The sequence below is a fragment of the Octopus sinensis genome, linkage group LG3, assembly GCF_006345805.1.
Source record: "Octopus sinensis linkage group LG3, ASM634580v1, whole genome shotgun sequence".
Taxonomy (NCBI): Eukaryota; Metazoa; Mollusca; class Cephalopoda; order Octopoda; family Octopodidae; genus Octopus; species Octopus sinensis.
In genome coordinates this window covers 137740074-137758832 of record NC_042999.1, presented here as the reverse complement: position 1 = coordinate 137758832, position 18759 = coordinate 137740074, and the positions used below count along the sequence as shown (strand labels likewise).

Sequence of the window (18759 nt, the reverse complement as noted above, 5' to 3'; positions counted from 1 at the left end):
TCACGAGAGGGATAATTTCAAGCTATTAATTTGTCCCATGTTAAACTCGACAGCAGGCCGTTGATAAAAAGCATTGAAACTATAACTATCACGTCTATTTAGGAGGAGGTATTTAGGACTACAATATTGAATGAGTCCTGTCCTTGTCTAAGACGGTAGGTGATTTGGGGGAGGTTTGGCTGCTATTTCTAGTAGATTGGGCGATCACATAAAGGTTCATTCAGTAGCTGAGGCAAGCATGCCTTTTTTCAGCGCAGCATAACCAAATTTATTTTCCTAGTTTCTTCATAATACATATTATTAAATGAAATTTTGCAGCGAAGCGTTTGCGAAGATGTAGCTGATTCTTTTATTCTTTTATACTTTTCAACCCTAAGGCTGTGGCCATGCTGGAGCATCACCAGTGATGGTTATATTGGTAACATTTTTTTCACGAATTTTCTTTTTTAAACTCGGAAAAGAAGTTCATAACTTTTTAAATATTCAATAACTTGCTCATGGTCATTATACAACCTGAAAAATATGACATTTAACCTGAAGGCATAATACAATAAAAAATTTCCCAGTTTACGTTTAGCTTATGGAAGAGTACTGAATACTTTCAACTTGTACACAGTGTAAACTGATTATTATTTTTATTTTATTGTGCTTTCCAATTTCAGCTTAATTTCAGATGTATTTTTTATAATGTGCAATGATCATGAACAAGTTACTGAAAGACATGGAGTTCTTTCTGAGGATAAAAAAAATCAATATAATCACCTACATCTTCCGGAAACGTCTCCCTGCAAAATATCATTAAAAAACATGCGTCGGCGGGGACCAGATTGTACTTTTGTACTCTAATACCAACTAAAGGTTCTTCGACCGAGAAGCCAAACAGATATCCACTGAAGCTTTTTTTTTTAACTCGAAGAATTTTGTAGATATGTCTCGTTTTCTAATGGCCTTAGTAACTTTCATTTTCATGTCATTTCCATTATAATAAAAAAGAAGAAAATTGACAGTTTATTGGCATTATTAGTGTTTTTAAAGAATTATATTAGATTACTGTATGTCACGACATTGTAATTTATCAAATAATACCACCGATAAACACTTGTGTCTCAATTGCATTCCACTTCTAAATTTGGAACCTGTACTGGGAATATTGTTAAATACGGAACGTCTTAGTGTCAGTTTCTTTCGATATTAGCAGCACAATTGACACGAAATGGTTTCCTCGTCATTGTAGAAGATTTTCACGTCATTATAATCTCCCACTTCGTAGTTATGAAAGAAAGAATGTAATGTTATTGTTTCGCCCAGTGGTTCCCACCCTTTTTCAGCCCAGGGTCTATTTTTTACTTGAAAATATTTCTATACACACATACACACGCACATATATCTACACATACATACATACACACACACACACACATATGAAATCACTCACTCGCTCCATTTGACCTATGACATTGGAAGTTTAGCTACACAAAGTATATTTCTTTATTTATTGCACACAGGTGGCTAAACATAGAGGGGACAAACAAGGACAGACAAAGGGAATAAGTCGATTACATCGACCCAAGTGCATAACTGGTACTTATTTAATCGACCGAAAGGATGAAAGGCAAAGTCAACCTCGGCATAATTTGAACTCAGAACGTAACGGCAGACGAAATAGCTATTTCTTTACTGCCCACAAGGGGCCAAACATAGAGGGGACAAACAAGGACAGACAAAGGTATTAAGTCGATTACATCGACTCCAGTGCGTAACTGGTACTTAATTTATCGACTCCTAAAGGATGAAAGGCAAAGTCGACCTCGGCAGAATTTGAACTCAGAACGTAAAGACAGACGAAATACTGCTAACCATTTCGTCCGGCATGCTAACGTTTCTGCCAGCTCGTCATGAAAGATGTGTATGTCTCTCTCTCTCCCTCTCTCCACACAAAATTAAAACGTATTAGTTTACCCGATTAAAATTTCGGCACGAAAATATTGATTAAGACACATAACCTCTCTTTTATATATAAAGATTTCATTAAAAAACCTATTTTCCTAAAAGTTATGTGGGAAAAACATCGGATCTTGTGAATTTTCCGAAGGCCTCTCTCCCCACATTTTTGTTTTCAGATTCGTTTTCTACACCTTTATTTACACCCGTTGCACTATTTTTCTTTTTTCGATTTCGCTTCCGGGTAATAATGTCAACATTAACCAACAATTCTAGTTCTTGTGGCTAATAAACATGAGATTTACTATGATTATTAATGTACTAGTCAAGTATTGAAGCCTCAAAAGGCTGTTTGGCCTTGTGCTTATAATTGAAACATTATTATTGTTTTTTTTTTTCCATGATGTTACTTCTTCACGATTAAAAAAAAAATATCAGGATGATTCATCAAGTAAACCAAATTGAAAAAAAAAATACTGAATATAATTATCTGCGGATATGATGTTCACCATCCAGAAATTTAACCGTGAACTTAGCGTCTCTCCTGTTAACGTTACAATTCTACTTGCAGACGATAATGACTCAGTACCAAGTTTTGTTAGCTACAGGTAAGTTTTATCTGTAACTACTTTTGATGAAAAATTTGTACATTAAATATACCATTTAGAATTGAAAGACACATCCAGTTGATGCTTTGCAGCGGCCAAGAGTCAATTCAGTAGTTGAAAAGCAAAGACTTAAGGAAACAAAGCTTGTTATATTAGCGTGCCATGTCGAGATAGGATACCTAACACTTCGAGAAGAACCATTCATCGAACTCTGTACAATTGTTGAATATTCCTGTAAAAAAAAGGAAAGAAAATCCAGGCGATAACTATATTTTAAAGCAAATCATTCACAACATAAAGCATTGTTGATATATTCATGCATTAAAATAATAATCCCTATAAGACTAGTCCTGTTTACTTCACCTGAAAATTAATATTTATAATAATGATTTCAAATTTTGGCATAAGGCTTGAAAGTTTGAGAGAGGAGGCTAGTCGATTACATCGATCCCAGTACTTAACTGTTACTTAATTTATCGATCCCGAAACGTTGAAAGGCAAAAAATCAACCTTGGCGGAATTTGAGCTCAGAATGTAAAGACGAACGAAATGCCGCCAAGCATTAACGGTTCTGCCAGCTCGCCATCTTAGTTGATGATGATAAACTGCCTTTATTGAACCTCAGATCAGTTTTGATCCAGTAAACAGAAGTATTCCTGTCGATCCAGCAGGATGTGACTTGAATGCGTTGTCTATCAGGTTGAATGATGGCAAATAGTCTTCTTCACGGACAAGAACTTGGTGAACTAATGTTTGGTAAAAGTAGACATAGGAAATCTTAAAGTGAGTGTTAATGTTGGCCCAAGAGATGTATGTATATGTAGACATTTGAATATTTGTTGTGGTTGTGGTGATGCTGTTGTTGATAATGCAATAATTACTCCTAGGTATCATATTCATTAACGTCTATTTTTCTATGCTTGCATAGATCAAACGGAATTTATTTGTGGAACATTTTCTACTGCCTGATGTCCCCATGACCAGACATATTCTTGCAGAATATTGGAAATCAATGACACATGATAGTTTTTAATGAGAGCCACTGTCAAACCCATGTCAGCATGAAAAGTAGATGTTATATTATGATGATATTATCCTTTATCTACCATATTATTCTACTGCTCATCACCCTTTCTATAATGTCAGTCATCATTTCCTCTGCATTAAGCCACTTCTATTGACATCCATCCCTCATTTTTATTACTGTCTCCACCACTAATATTTACCACTGGATTTCCCAACTCCATCCTTGTTCACCATTCATTACATTCTCATCACCCACTATTTTTCATAATTTCTCACTCTCCTACACTCTTGTAATAGTTTACTTACCCACCCTTGAACTTCTGTTACCATGCTCTCTTCTATTCACTTTGTTCTTTGAGGGTACATTTTGACATCTTGTCATTACCAACTTTATATCTTTTCTCTCTCTTCTTCTCTCTCTTTTTCTCTCCCTTTCAACAATTCTTGTATGGAAGAGGGGTTTGTCATTTGAGTCATTTTCAATACTTGCTGGTACTTATTTTATCAATTTTGTTGAGATAAAAACAAATTCAGTCCTATGAAATAAGATTTCAAAGCATCTAAAATCTCAAATCTAGTGCTCTGTGATTTGCTCCAATTCAGTCATCTTAAATTTAAACTATAATTTATGTTAGTTCCTTAAATGATAAGTCTTTTTTCACTTTATATGATGGCTTAATATTCACCATAAGGTAACTTGGGGGTGACTTGGCACAGAAGATAGACATCTCAACTATAAACTATAATTAAAAAACGAAATGAACTGAAGGAAATAATTAAAATAGACCAATAGCATGAATTTGGATAAATAATTTAAAGTATGATGTACTTGATGTTGTTGGATACAAAAATTTCTTAATTGAAAATTCCCTCTTGAAGAGAAACATTTATTAGCAACTCCCAAAGAGAAGGGAGATAATTTCAAAAACCTAATTTTTTTTCTCAAAGTTAATTTATATGCTCAAAGGGAATCAGATCCTTATTTGCAAGCAAGAGACAAGTTGTGGCCTGGAGTAATTTGCCCGATTAGAAAAAAATAAAGTGAGCTAAGCAGAATAAAACAAACAAGCTGATGCTTATTGGATGCTTTATGCAGAAATTTCTTAATTGTAATTTCAGTTCATTCAGAATTTTAATCGAAATTCTTAAAATTTATGCTACTTTAGTCTTTTACTGATTTCTAACATTGAATCAGAGCCACATTGGGTCACTGTTCTCAAGGGTATAGTCAGTTATGTAAGCATTATAGTTTAAGCAGCACTTATTAACCTTAGACTGAGGAAATACAAAATCAGCATGTGTAGGATTGGAACTCAAAACATAAAGAGATATACCAAAATACTGCAAGGAAGTTATCTGATGTTGTATTGAGCCCGCTGCTATGCATGTGATAGTAGACAAATTATCTAACCTTAATTTTTTAATATTTTGATTTTCATGATCATTATCCACATTTTAATCTTTATTTTAACCATATTGACATGTGTTAATTGGTTTTGTAGTATGGCATATCACCATGTGTCTTAATCCTGTGTCATCTTGTATCACAAGCAAATCTGGTAGTTTTATATCTGGCCTCATTACTTCTTCCATTGGTTTTCTTGGGTTTTCATGTACAGGCAACCTCTGCTGGCAAGCATGCAATCCTTTGCTAACAGTATGCATTGTTCATTCACATCACATATCTTCATTAACATAATCTCAAGCAAAAATGCCTTTGCTACCCAGCCATTCATGAACTTACCCTCTATATAAGTTAATGTTACACATCTAATTGATCATTTTCACATTCAGTGCTCATGTCATTACTTTGTAGCACCACTCTGTATACATACTTCAAATAACCTACCTTTTGCATGTAAAGTGAAACACTTGCTAACACAGTAACAGTTCCCTAGACTCAGTTTTTCCTTCTGATTTAGCTTTTCATACTTTCACTATAACCTATACTTAACAAATAATTAACTACATCTAGTTAGCAATTCAAGTCACTCATGTGTGCTTCTGCTACTAACTAAACATGTCATCTATAACATCTGAAGTTTAGATCCACTGTTAATTTGTTAATCCCATTGCAGTTCCTGTGTGCTGAGTGTTTACTCTGATTACATAGCAAAGAGTTATTATTTACACCCTTTTTACATATCAAAGAATACTACTTCCTAGATGGTGTAGGAATTTGTAATTTCTGTTACTAATTAAGTCTTTGCTATGTTGACTTTTACATCTACTCACATAAAAATTAAGCAATAATGCATTTAAAAACAATAGCATTTTTTTGTTTGTAATACAAATTTCATGACCTTACTAACTGTGACTTAGTGTTTAGGGTGTTGGGCCCATGATCAGAGGTCATTTGTTTGATTCCTGGTGGCATGTTGTGTACTTGCGCAAAGCACATAATTTCATGTTGCTCTAGACTAGTTAGCTGAAATGAATACCAGTTGAGTGCTGGTGCAGCCCTCTCTTCCTCCAGCTGTCAAATCCTGGATATTCTGGTAAATCAAGAAACAGGAAGGCCAAGAAAATGTCTATTTCTGCTTGCAATGACATAGGTACTGAAAAAAATTAGTGAAAGTATGGTGCATACTGCCAAATTATACTTGTTTGTGAGTGATGGTTGTAGTAGTACTACCTGTAGCAGAGAAATCATGTAGTTTAATCTGCATAAGCAGGCATTCTAAATCATTATTTTTGAGATTTGAAAATATATTTTACACATAAAATTTCAACCCATTCTTACATGGAGAAATAGGTGTCAGTATTTTGGTGTTAAAAATGACAAATAGATGATGAAACAATTCTCAATTATTAGTAAGTTAAATTATGCTTTAAAGAAATGTTGTATGTATGTGTGTGTGGGTACACACACACACACACACACACACACACACACACACACACACACACACACACACACACACACACACACTTCTCTGTAAAAGAAAAAAAATTAGCTTATAGAATTTTTTTGTAACTGAAATGTTACATTTTCTTTCATGTACATTCTTGTATTAACATTACTGTCCTTTTCATCCTGTGATCTTATACTGGAAAGTGTAATATTAAAAAATAAAAAATATGTCAGAACAAATTTGACTGCTATCTAAGAACATCTGCTTTTAATATTCTCTTTTCAAGGAATGCTTATAGTATATCTAAAAACATTTTACCAAGAATTCTGTTGTTTGTGAATTACATACACATACATATTATTATCATATATATATATATATATATACACACACACACATACATACATACACACACACACACACACACACACACACACACACACACATTTTTGCATTATTTATTAATTTGTTATAAGCCCCTTTTATTTGTTATAGTGCTCTTTTATTTAACAGAAATTACTAGCAGTTATTAAAATGGACATTTATATAAGCCTTTTATCACAACAATGTACATTTATTGGTTGTTAATATCTACTTTTGGATTTAAGTAAATTAGATAAATGTGTTTGAATACATATGTATTCATTGATGAATAGCTAAAGACTTCCTCTGGCTATATAATAGTCTTTAAATGTATATCCTTAAAATACTTAGAATTAGCAGCAAATATAACTAACCAGGAACTGGAATTAAATGCATGAGACTAGAAAGCTTATTATTATGAGTTTACTTTTCCTTTTTTCAAACATAAATCTTGTCTATGACTTGAAGAGAAAAACAAAAAAGATTAATTTCTTTTAATTTATAGCTATAATTTTTCTGACAAGTCTGCAATTGAGATTTTATCATCCAACATTGTAATAACTTTTTCAGAATTTTAATTAAAATTGACTCCCCTAGTTTTATTTTTAGATGTATAATATAGTAAGTTATAAAAATCTTTGTTTTATAATCCTATCAACAGAATAGCTGAAAAAGTTTAAACATCTAATTATAGAATTGAATTGTTTTCCATTGTATTCAGGAGGTTTTAATTTACTGTAGAATATGAATTTCAATATTATATGGAAATAAGAGTTATTCTTATATAAAAATTCTATAGAAGCATGTGGACTGAATGTTTACCTTTGTTAGCAACATACAGTCACTGTATGTTAAGATCATATTCTAAATCTTAACACAAATACACATTTAAGAATAATTTATACCAATACTGAAGATAAGCAAAATGATTCAGCTACAAGAGAAATTAAAGAGAGTTTTAGTGGGTCTTAAATTAAGTACATTATAAGTGGCTTCAAGCAAAGAAAATTAGGAATTCCAGTAGTGCTAATTATTTCATAGTGTACTGCACAGTATTTTTTTGTAATTTGAAATATAGAGTATGTATTTTACTAATATATACAGCTTAGTACTACATTGTTTACACTATATATAGCTATAATCTATTAATCTGTCCGTGGGCAGACTTGGGTAGTCTTTCTCTGATCACAATCTATAAATACTAAAAACTAGTCAGATTGATTCCCTTTTTTTATGTCCACGGAGTGATAAAAGCTGTAGTGTAATCACTTAGCTTTTTATAGTCTGGTTAAAATTGCATATGTATTAAAAAAAAGATAAAGCTTACATTTTAAATTTTCTATATCTCTAAGAGTAAAAAGAGAGCTCATTCTGTTTCATTTTGCCAGTCTTATAAGTACTTGTGTAGCCCATGGGCACAGCCCCTACCCTTCCTAAACCAAAAAACAAAAAATTCAACATTGCTTTAATTCAGATTTAGATTTTACCCAAAGTTCTAAACAGAATCAGTATATTTTATTGTTTCTTCTCTATAATGAAATACTCAATAATACTATTTTCAAAAGTATGAAAAACAACAAAAATATTCCCTACTTCTCCATCTGCATTAAATTGTGAGATGACCTTTTCTACTACAATTACAGCCCCTATATTATGAAGATCATTTTGAGAAAATTGTGTTGCATTTGAATACAGTGTTATTTCAGCTCTTACTTTTCAATACTGTATAAGTGCCATGGAATGCTGACTTTATATTTGCTAGCTTCATTTACTCCATGAGACATCATCATCACTTTATGTTCTCTTTTCTATACTTGCATAGATGGGTCTTCTCTAGCAGAGTATTTTACTACTTGTTATAATCCTTTCTCATCTTTGTGAGGTTCACTCTATTGAAATAAATTTTCATCACTTCTTTCCATATCTTTGTTAGGTTTCCTTTTTTGCATGATTCTTCCACTTGTGTTGCTTGACAGTTCTTTAGTTAACTTTCAACTTTGATACACATCACATGTTTGTAAAAGCATAGCATACTACAACTGGTTCCTCATACATCTTACATTGTCTTACATCCAATTTTTTTCTCAGCTCATTTGTGCACTGTTGTTCTTTGTCCAATATTGTACCTTGAAGGTATACCTTTACCATCTCTTTTTTTTCGGCTGGGGTAGCCATGTATCTCTTCAGTTAGACCTGTTCCTGTTTCTCTCTATTGTACTTTTACCTGTTTCAAAACTATACCCCTACTCACTTGAAGGGTTTTATCTTGCAAGTTACTTGGTAACCTCACTAGTGCTGGTGCCATGAACACAGCACTCAGTACACTCTGTAAAATGGTTAATGTTAGAAAGGACATCCAGCATAGAAACTATGCTAAAGCACACATTTAGGGCTCAGCATATTCCTTTATTTCAATGGTTTCTGTTGAATTGTCCAACTCATGCCAGCATGGAAAGCACATGTTAAATGATGTTGCTGCTGATGAATGCATATAAAATCAAACCTAGACAATTTGCAATACATATGTTCATGTTGGTGACTTCTCATAGCCATCAGCAAATGTTGAGATCTATGCTTGATGAATGAAGCCTCTAGAATTAAATGGCTATGAAATGTGGCAATTAACAAATGGAACAAAGTGGACATTTTCCTCTTTTTGATCAGCTTATAAATTCTAAATTATGCCAATCAAATTTTTTATACATTGAGGGATTGCTCTAATGAAAACTTGCACTAATCAAGGGATACCAGTGTATAAACTAAAGTTTATATATTTACTGAATTTATACTGATTCGGATCTTGAGAATATGAATTGCTGAATTAGGCATTATCTATGAACGGTTTCTCTTTCTTAATAAGACAATTTTAAGACTAACAAAAAATAAATTATAATTATCTGGTTTAAGTCAGATATGTCACAGTCTGTGTTATTAATAAAACAAAGTATCACAAAATCTATATCTGGTTATAAAATCTAAATTTTTCAGCCTCAGTTTTTTTTTTTCTATCATATTACTTTATCTATTCATTTAGCATTCTTGATTTCTCTTTTCAAATTAATTTTAAAAAATTTCTTTATAGTAAAGCCAGTTGTCAGCACTGCATAATCTCTTTATTTTTATTTGTCATTCTTCCTATCTGTTAATTTATCTGTCTTGTTTGTCTGTATGTTTTAGTTAATCATCTCTCTTATCTTTTACCAATTTGATTGTCTAATTGCATTAATTTGGACATCTAATATCTTGGTTAGAACCACTCAAATATAGATTGTTCAAGTTGTTAAAAATTTGTAAGAAATAGTAAATCTTTTGTATTTTAGTTATATTTCCTCTAATTTGACCAGTGCCATTATACTTTCCCTGTTCAGTATTATGAAGCTCAACTTATCATGAAAAATGCTTTCTTAATTTTGAGATAATAGTATGTTGTTATTTTAAAATTTGCTTACATTCACAGTACACATTACAGATAGTAAAGTGAAAGAAACAGTTGAATACTAAGCTATATGCCTTGAGGTATTTAGTTCTATTCTTCTTCATTCTGAGTTCAAATCCTGTCACCTTTAGTCTCATTAGTCAATAAAATACATACCAGTTCAAGTGACTAAATTCTTTGCCTGCAAATCTGTGATCTTGTGCCAATATAAGAATCCTTTATTCTAATTGAACTTTCTCAAAAGTAATTTTTTAATATTTCAACTGTTGCAGTTACAAATTCAACAAATGGAACTAACTTATATTTACATAGTTTATTTATGGAAAAGTTACTGTTTGTAAAATGTTTGTGTGTATTATAGACCAGTTTTAGAATAATTGTGTTTCTATCCAACTCAACAATTTTTATGTTACTCTGTGTAATTGTAATTGGACAGTTAAAATCAGTAGAATTGGTTATAAATTTGTTGTTCTTATTTAGTAAATTTCTTGACTTCTTGTATCCTTTGGTAAGCCTAGTATAATATTATTTATCTTTTCTATTCTTTACTTTTGCCTGAAAGTGATATTTTGGTTGTATAATAATGTTTTAATTATACATGATTTAAATTTTACTTTAGTTGATATTTGTAGTAGCTATGTGAACATTTCCCTTTATCATATTCATAGTTTTTAACTTCCAGCAACTTATTCCTGTATATGTGAAGAAAGTTTGATCATTCATAATTTGGCACACTTTCCACTTCAACAATTACAGAAATAAGAGTGAAAAGTCTGTTAAATGTAGCCTGAGTAGTGACAATTTAGGATTCAGAACATGTATAGGGTTTCCAGTTAGATTTTGCTGAAACAATTACTGATCTGAGATATCACTTATCTTCTGTTGGGGTATAACATTTGTCTTTCCAATAACAGCTTTCTTTCCACCTGGTTCTATGCTTATCACTTTCACTCATATTTCTTTCACTTTTTCCTGTTTTATAATTCTATGTATCTTCAATTATGATCCTTTGCTTCTTCTTCTTTTTTTTTTTTGGTTTTATGAAGCTTCAGCATTCTTAGTGCTTCTTTTTCATATTACTTGGTATAAAATCTATTCATTATGGGTTTTATGCCAAGTTTAGGTTATAAATATTAGATATAGAAAGATTCTATTAAAAAGTTTTATATTAAGAATAATACAACTGAAATTTAAGTGTAATATAGCAGGGATTTGCATTGATTGAGCAATTAAAATCCAGTTAAATTACTGGTCTTTATACGATTAACTGGTATTCATCAATGCCAAAGTGATGAAAACAGTTGACATAAAAAAACATTTTTTGCTTTATCATTTTCATGTCAAATTTTTTCCATGGAAAATTATATATCACTTGAAAGCTTTGAATGTGAACTTTCTCCTCATATAGTTTTAATTAAAATCTGACAGTTACAAGTTATGTCAGGTTCCCACAAACACTCTGGTATTCTTTTTTTGTCTGCTGAACACTAGCCCTTTTTCTAGTTCAATGCATTCGAGTGCCTTAACTTGTATTGTGTTAAAAATTGGATATGCATGTAGATGAATGTTTTAGCTTTATTTTGATATAAAACTTGATGAGAATAGGTCAGATAATTGTTAAGAAATATAAAAGTGAAAATTTTATTGCTAATTTTCACTTAGAAAATAACATAATTTCTCTAACTATAAGAAAGAAAAATTTCTTGTTAAATCATCATGGACATTGCTGATTCTGGCCAAGGTATGGCAAAAAAGTGCAAAATGAAAAAAGTGGGTTGTATACTGATATTTTTTGTATACGATTAATACATATTGATGCTACTTGTCAAAGTGATGGATTCCCATTCTGCGAGAAGTCATACGCAAGATGAAGTCAAGTAAGTGCTGATTTTCACTTTTATATTTCATAACGATTATGTGATCTACCACCATTGAGATTTATATCAAAATAAATTTTAAAAATTCATTTACATGTGTGTATGGATTATTAACACAACTTCAGTTATAGTGATCAAGTACATTGAACTAGATTGAAGACTACTGTTCAGTAGTCAAACTTTGAGAATGGGTGGAAATATCAGGGTGTTTGAGGGACCCTGACATCTTAGCTAATTGTCAGATTTTGATTAAAAGTATATGAGAACAAAGTTCATATCCAGAACTTTCAAATGATTTATAATTTTCCAAGGAAGTGTTGTTGTGTATGAAATGTGGGAAATGGATTCATGGTAGATGTACAAAATTCCATTGATGTTGATCGATTTTGATTTTGATTTTAATTTTCACTTGCCTCAACAGGTCTTCACAAGTAGGGTTTGTGTCACAAGAAGGAAAGGTATGCATAAGTGGGCTGGCTATATTTTGTCATGAAAATGATGTACCAAAAAATGGGTTTATGCCTGGTCAAACAGTGTGTGCCATCCCTTCCACAGAGCTCTAAAAGGATACTTATTAAATTTATTGTAAATGTCCAAACTTAGAGAAGATTCAGTTTTATACCCCTACAGATAATGGATCGTAATATAATCATGTCTGAATATACAATGAAATGCTTTGCAATAGTTGTAATTTCATTTAATTATTTGTAAGGCTGAGTTTCAGATCAGGACATCCACATAAATTGGATTTTCTCCATTTGGATGGAGATTTTGGTTTCCCTTCATGGCAGAATTAATAGACAAGACTATTTAAGCATTTTATCTGATCAAATTCATCCTATGGTTGCGGAACTGTTTCTGGAGGGAAACACAATCTTTCAGGATGATAATGCACCAATTCACACAGCTAAAGTTGTTACTGAATGGCTTGAAGAACATTCTAGTGAAGTTGAACATCTTATCTGGTCACCACAGTCCCCAGAGAACATTTATGGGGCATTTTAGAAAAACAAGTAAGGAGTTGATATTCTCCACCATCATCATTACAAGAACTGGAGACTGTTTTATCTGAAGAATGGACAAAAATTCCTTCGGAAACAATTAAACTTTGTACAAGTCCATACCTCATAGAATTCAATTTGTAATTACTGCCAAAGGTGGTCCTACTCTATATTAAAATAAATTTGTTTGAAATTTGAAGGTGTTTCCATTATTTTGTCCAACTCCTGTATATCATCATCATCGTTTAACGTCCATTTTCCATGCTAGCATGGGTTGGACGGTTCAACTGGGGTCTGGGAAGCCAAAAGGCTGCGCCAGGCCCAGTCTGATCTGGCAGTGTTTCTACAGCTGGATACCCTTCCTAATGCCAACCACTCTGTGAGTGTAGTGGGTGCTTTTTACATGCCACCTGCACAAGTGCCAGATGAGGCTGGCAACGGCCACAATCGGATGGTGCTTTTTACGTGCCACCGGCACGGAGGCCAGTCGGAGCGGCACTGGCAATGGCCACGTTCAGATGGTTATGTTACGTGCCACCGGCACTGGTATCACAGCTACAATTTCCATTGATGTTGATCGATTTTGATTTTGATTTTAATTTTCACTTGCCTCAACAGGTCCTCACAAGTAGGGTTTGTGTCACAAGAAGGAAAGGTATGCATAAGTGGGCTGGCTATATATATCATCATCATGATTTAACGTCTGTTGTCCATGGCTGGCATGGGTTGGATGGTTTGACTGGGCTGGCACGCTGGAAGGCTACACTAGACTTCAGTCTGATTTGACATGCTTTTCTATGGCTGGATGCCCTTCCTAACACCAACCACTCTGAGAGTGTAATGGGTACTTTTATGTGCCTCCAGCATGACACTGGGGGTGCTTTTATGTGCTACCAGTAAAGTGCCAATTTGTGTGGCACCAGTATCTGCCATGACTGCGATTTTGCTTGGCTTGATGGGTCTTCTTCTCAAGCATGACAATGCCAAAGGTCTTGGTCATTGTCTCCATGAGGCCCAACACTTGAAAAGAACTCAGCCACTTTGCCTCCGTGAGGTCCAGGGCATTTTCATCGATGAATGAGAACTGGTGATGAGTGATAATTCTGTAAATAATGATATTTTATAAGCTTAAAGAGAATACTCTAATATTGAGGCATATAAGCCCTCGATGGATAAAAGTGGGTTTTCGCTATGCATGGGACTTGAACCCACACTTCTATAAATTTGTGATAAGTGTGCTACCATTACATCAATGTACCCCCTTGCTTCTTCCTGTTAGAGTTAAGAAGTATAATTTCATAGTGTTGTTTTTTTAAACAAACAAGCTTGTGTTTTCTGTGATGATTTGAGAAGCAGTGATAAGTGACACTTCTGTGAATAATAATAATATTTTATAAGTTTAAAGCTTATAAGCAATTACTGTGTATTGACTAAAGAAAATAGTCTAGTATTGGGGCATATAAACCCTGGGAAGAAGCAAGTGGGTACATCAGCGAAGTGGTAGCACACTTATCACAAATATACAGAGGTGTGGATTTGAGTCCCATGCATATTGAAAACCCACTTTCTTCCATCAAGGGTTTATATGCCCTAATATTAGAATATTTTTTTTAGTCATTATACATTGATCAGTTATAAGCTTTAAGCTTATAAAATATTATTATTTACAGAATATATGTATATATATATATATATATATATATATATATATATATATATATATGTATGTATGTATGTATGTATGTATGTATACACACACATTACGCAGTTAGGGAAAAATAAATGTAAAATGAAAAAAAAAAAACCAAAAAATTTGTGGTGGAGGTAAAACCAGAGACTTCTAGATAGCACTGTTTCTGATATATCACTTTTATGAAAGTATTCTAAATTTTGATTTTTCATAGCCTTTAATAATTAGTGAAATAATCATGAAATCTTTTTTCGTAGCTGACTGCATTCATTTATTGATGCCATTTCTTCTTGGAATTTTCTAATGGCACAATTTACTATCTGTTCCAGCCAATGTTATTTCCTTATTTCAAAATGTTTAATTATTTCTACACATCTTTCAGAAACATAAATATATATTTCAATTACCTAACTTCTCACAATATTAAGTATAGTGCTTATAAAATGTATTTCATAGTCATATTTAGGTTATTGGTTAACTTACTTCTCTTAGCAGATTTTATTCTCCTGCTATGTACATTTTTCAACACATGAGTCTTTTTTTTTTGCATGTGTTTTTGACAAAACTCATTTTCTAGTCATATATTATAATAATTAATGATTTCTTGTTTCAGAAAACCATCTTGAGAATACAGTCTTACATGAAGCTAACAAAATTTTCTTAATCACTGAAAAAGATAGATTTTCAGTCAAGAATGAGTTTTTGTGGTCACATTTGATGTAATAATAATAGTAGCAGTAGTAGTAGTAATCATCATCATCATCATCATTTAACATCTGTTGTCCATGCTGGTATGGGCTGGATGATTTGACCAGAGCTGGCATGGACAACAGATGTTGAATATGTACACTTACAATACACATCCAATGGAGCATACTAACCTCATTCCTTTCTGACATTTGCATGTCCTCTGCATTCAGGACCTGCATCTCACCACCATGTAGAATTGCTGTCTGTGTACATGCATCATACAATCTTTCTTTCACTCTCTGAATTTCCTCCATTCTATTCTTATTCTAGCTATCACACTCTTTGTGCATTCTTCCCCCACTACTAATTTAGTCCCCTAGGTAGCAGAAATTATCTACTATCTCTAGTGAGCCACCAGGGCAATTGAGAGAATCAATTTCTCAAGTGTCCAAGGTTTTTATGAATTCTGTTTATCTTCCACATATGAAACTATCTTCTCTCATAACCTTCCTATTAATCCACTGCACCTCTTGTGTCCATAGCTTACACTGAGTACACTGTATGGAGTTCCTGCTTACACCTTTCCTACAAATTGAACAGGGCACCTACCTGAGTTGGGTAGGGTCCTACAAGTTTTCTTGCTTAGTCTTTGCTTAGTTAACCTTAAGGCCCTTTGTACAAATAGAGAAACCAAACTGTGATTTTCAAATAATTTGATACTTTATATATATGGGACAAATCATAGGCTATAGGAGCGTGGTCGTTGCCAGTACCACCAGACTGGCCCTTGTGCTGGTGGCACATAAAAGCACGCGCTACACTCTTGGAGTGGTTGGCGTTAGGAAGGGCATCCAGCTGTAGAAACTCTGCCAGATCAGATTGGAGTCTGGTTTGCCAGACCTCAGTCAAATCGTCCAACCCATGCTAGCATGGAAAGCAGACGTTAAATGATGATGATGATGAATGATGATTACATGAAGCATATAAAGAACTCAGAATTGCAGTTATATATAGACCCATTTGGTGTGTGTGGGAGGAGGGTAATGGCAAACGTGGTGTTGTGTATGAAATGTGGGAAATTGATTCATGGTAGATGTACAAAATGAAGAAGGTAACCTCAAGACTGGCAACAGATTTTATTTGTGAAAGATGTGAGAAAGAAGCTGGAGTGCTGGCGGAACCAGTGGAAACGCTATGTGACAAGGTGGAAATGGTGATAGGGTTTTGTTATTTGAGAGATAGGGTGGGTATAAGTGATGGATGTGAAGAAGCTGTGACAGCAAGTGTGAGACTTGGCTGGGTGAAGTTCAGGGGTATGTGGAGTGTTATTATATGGAAAAAAAGGTTCTCCTTGAAGATGAAAGGATGGGTTTATCGGAGTTGCATGAGATCTGCAATGCTGTATGGGAGTGAGTCATGGTGTCTGAGGGAAAGCAAAATGGCAATTTTGAGAAGGACCAAGAAAGCAATGGCGAGAGCAATGTGTGGTGTGAAACTATTGGATAAAAGGAAAGTTGAGGACTTGATGGGGATGCTGGGATTGGAGGAATCAGTGAAACAACTGGCAAGGCGAATGGAGTGTGGTGGTATGGTCATGTGTTGAGGAGGGATGAGGATCATGTTCTGAGGAGACTGCTTGTGTTTAAAATGAAGGAACCTTGAAAACGAGGTCGACCAAAGAAAACGTGGAGGGGACAGGTGGAGGAGGAGATTGGGAGGGTTGGCTTGAGAAGGGAGGATGCCCGAAACCAGGCAAGATGGTGTGAGAGTGGTTACTGTAAGAGTGAGGTAGATCTGGCCACCCCCATTAAAGGGGACAAACCTGGATTTAAAATATTGAAATTCATCATCATCATATACTAAAATAAAAGATGGATCAATAAACATTGGAAAAGCAAGATATATTCAGAATAGGAATGATAATGATGAGGAAGGAAAATAAATTTGAAATAGAAATGATGCTAAGTTTAATTTAAAAAAACAAGATAAAATATTTTTTAATTTGAGTAAAACTTGAATTTTTTCATTATTCATTTATTTTTGTTATTTCTAGCTGTGTATATTCAGTATGTTTTAGTCAACTCTGGTAAGTAATATTTACTTCAATGATATTTTACTTCATTCAACTTTTAAAAAGAAAAATGATAAAAGACAGTTGTAAACCAATTATTCTAAGATAATAGATTCTACAGAGATACTTATTGTATGCAGAAAGTTCATATGTGTAAAGTTCATGGTGATGTTTGTTTTTCTCAGGCAAGAAATAATTTCATTTGCTCCACTTAACAATATTTACTTTGATTCTCTGGCTGGTTGAGTTCAGTTATATTTTCAGAGCAAATTATGCCTTTTAATATTTTGAAACATCCCAGTAATGACAACTGGAGCAGCAACTTTTAAATGGAACGCAATTTTGGATTTCATATTTTCAAATTCAAGATTTGTTGAGGTTGACTTTTCAACTTACTAGAAATTATAAAGTTTCATTATTATATTTAGATAAACAGAAGTGTTCATGAATGGTGCCTACTCTTATTTCTATGTGGAATTAAAAACAAAAGGAGTCAACTTACAGACTATGTAAAAAAAAGGAATACAAGACATTTTTCATTTTTCTTTGTTATTTTTCCCTTGTCTATTTATATAAATCACGAATATATAAGAAGAAATTTGTTATGTCTAGAATAGGAACTCAGCTGCAAAAACTGTTTTTCTCTTTGAAAATATGGTGATTAATTACTTCACTCTGTGATTCAAGATGGTTTTGAAGATATTTCTTTTCCCTTTTCACAATAGCTAGCTTTCTAGCTGCTGTTTACATTTTTGCAAGGTGAATCCTTTGTGTTCTGAATTATGTCTTAAAAATTACTGACATCCATCTTTTGTCAGCAAATAAATCATTTAAAGTTAAAGACAAATTCTGTAGTACTGTTGTTATTATTTGATGTAATAGATTCTAATTGGATGCTTGTTCAAGCATTTGTAGTAAAATCACCTATTTCTAGTTTGATAAACAGATTAGAAGCTCTTATTTGTAATAGACAAACTATTTTCCTAGTTGTATGTGTAAGAAAACTGTTCAATTTCAAGTAATTTCTTTTGAAAATATTCAACGTTCAAAAAGAAAAAAAATTTTTTTTTTTTAAATTTCATTAAATAATTATTGTTGTACTGTTTCTGAAATATATATTTTATTAAATATTATTGTTATATTATCTCTGAAATATGTATATTTTTGTTTGTTGTTAGTGGAAAGATATAAGAACTAAAGT

General features: G+C 33.0%; 1 protein-coding gene across 1 annotated transcript in view; it reads left to right on the top strand.

The window, feature by feature from the left end:
- The first annotated feature begins 2472 nt into the window (after positions 1-2472).
- Positions 2473-18759, top strand: part of LOC118762590 — a 149229-nt gene continuing 132942 nt past the window's right edge. The window contains exons 1-2 of the mRNA XM_036501370.1: positions 2473-2549; positions 17541-17573. Of these exons, the coding sequence (XP_036357263.1) occupies positions 2519-2549; positions 17541-17573 (64 nt within the window). The 5' untranslated portion in view covers positions 2473-2518. The remainder of the gene's footprint in view (positions 2550-17540; positions 17574-18759) is intronic.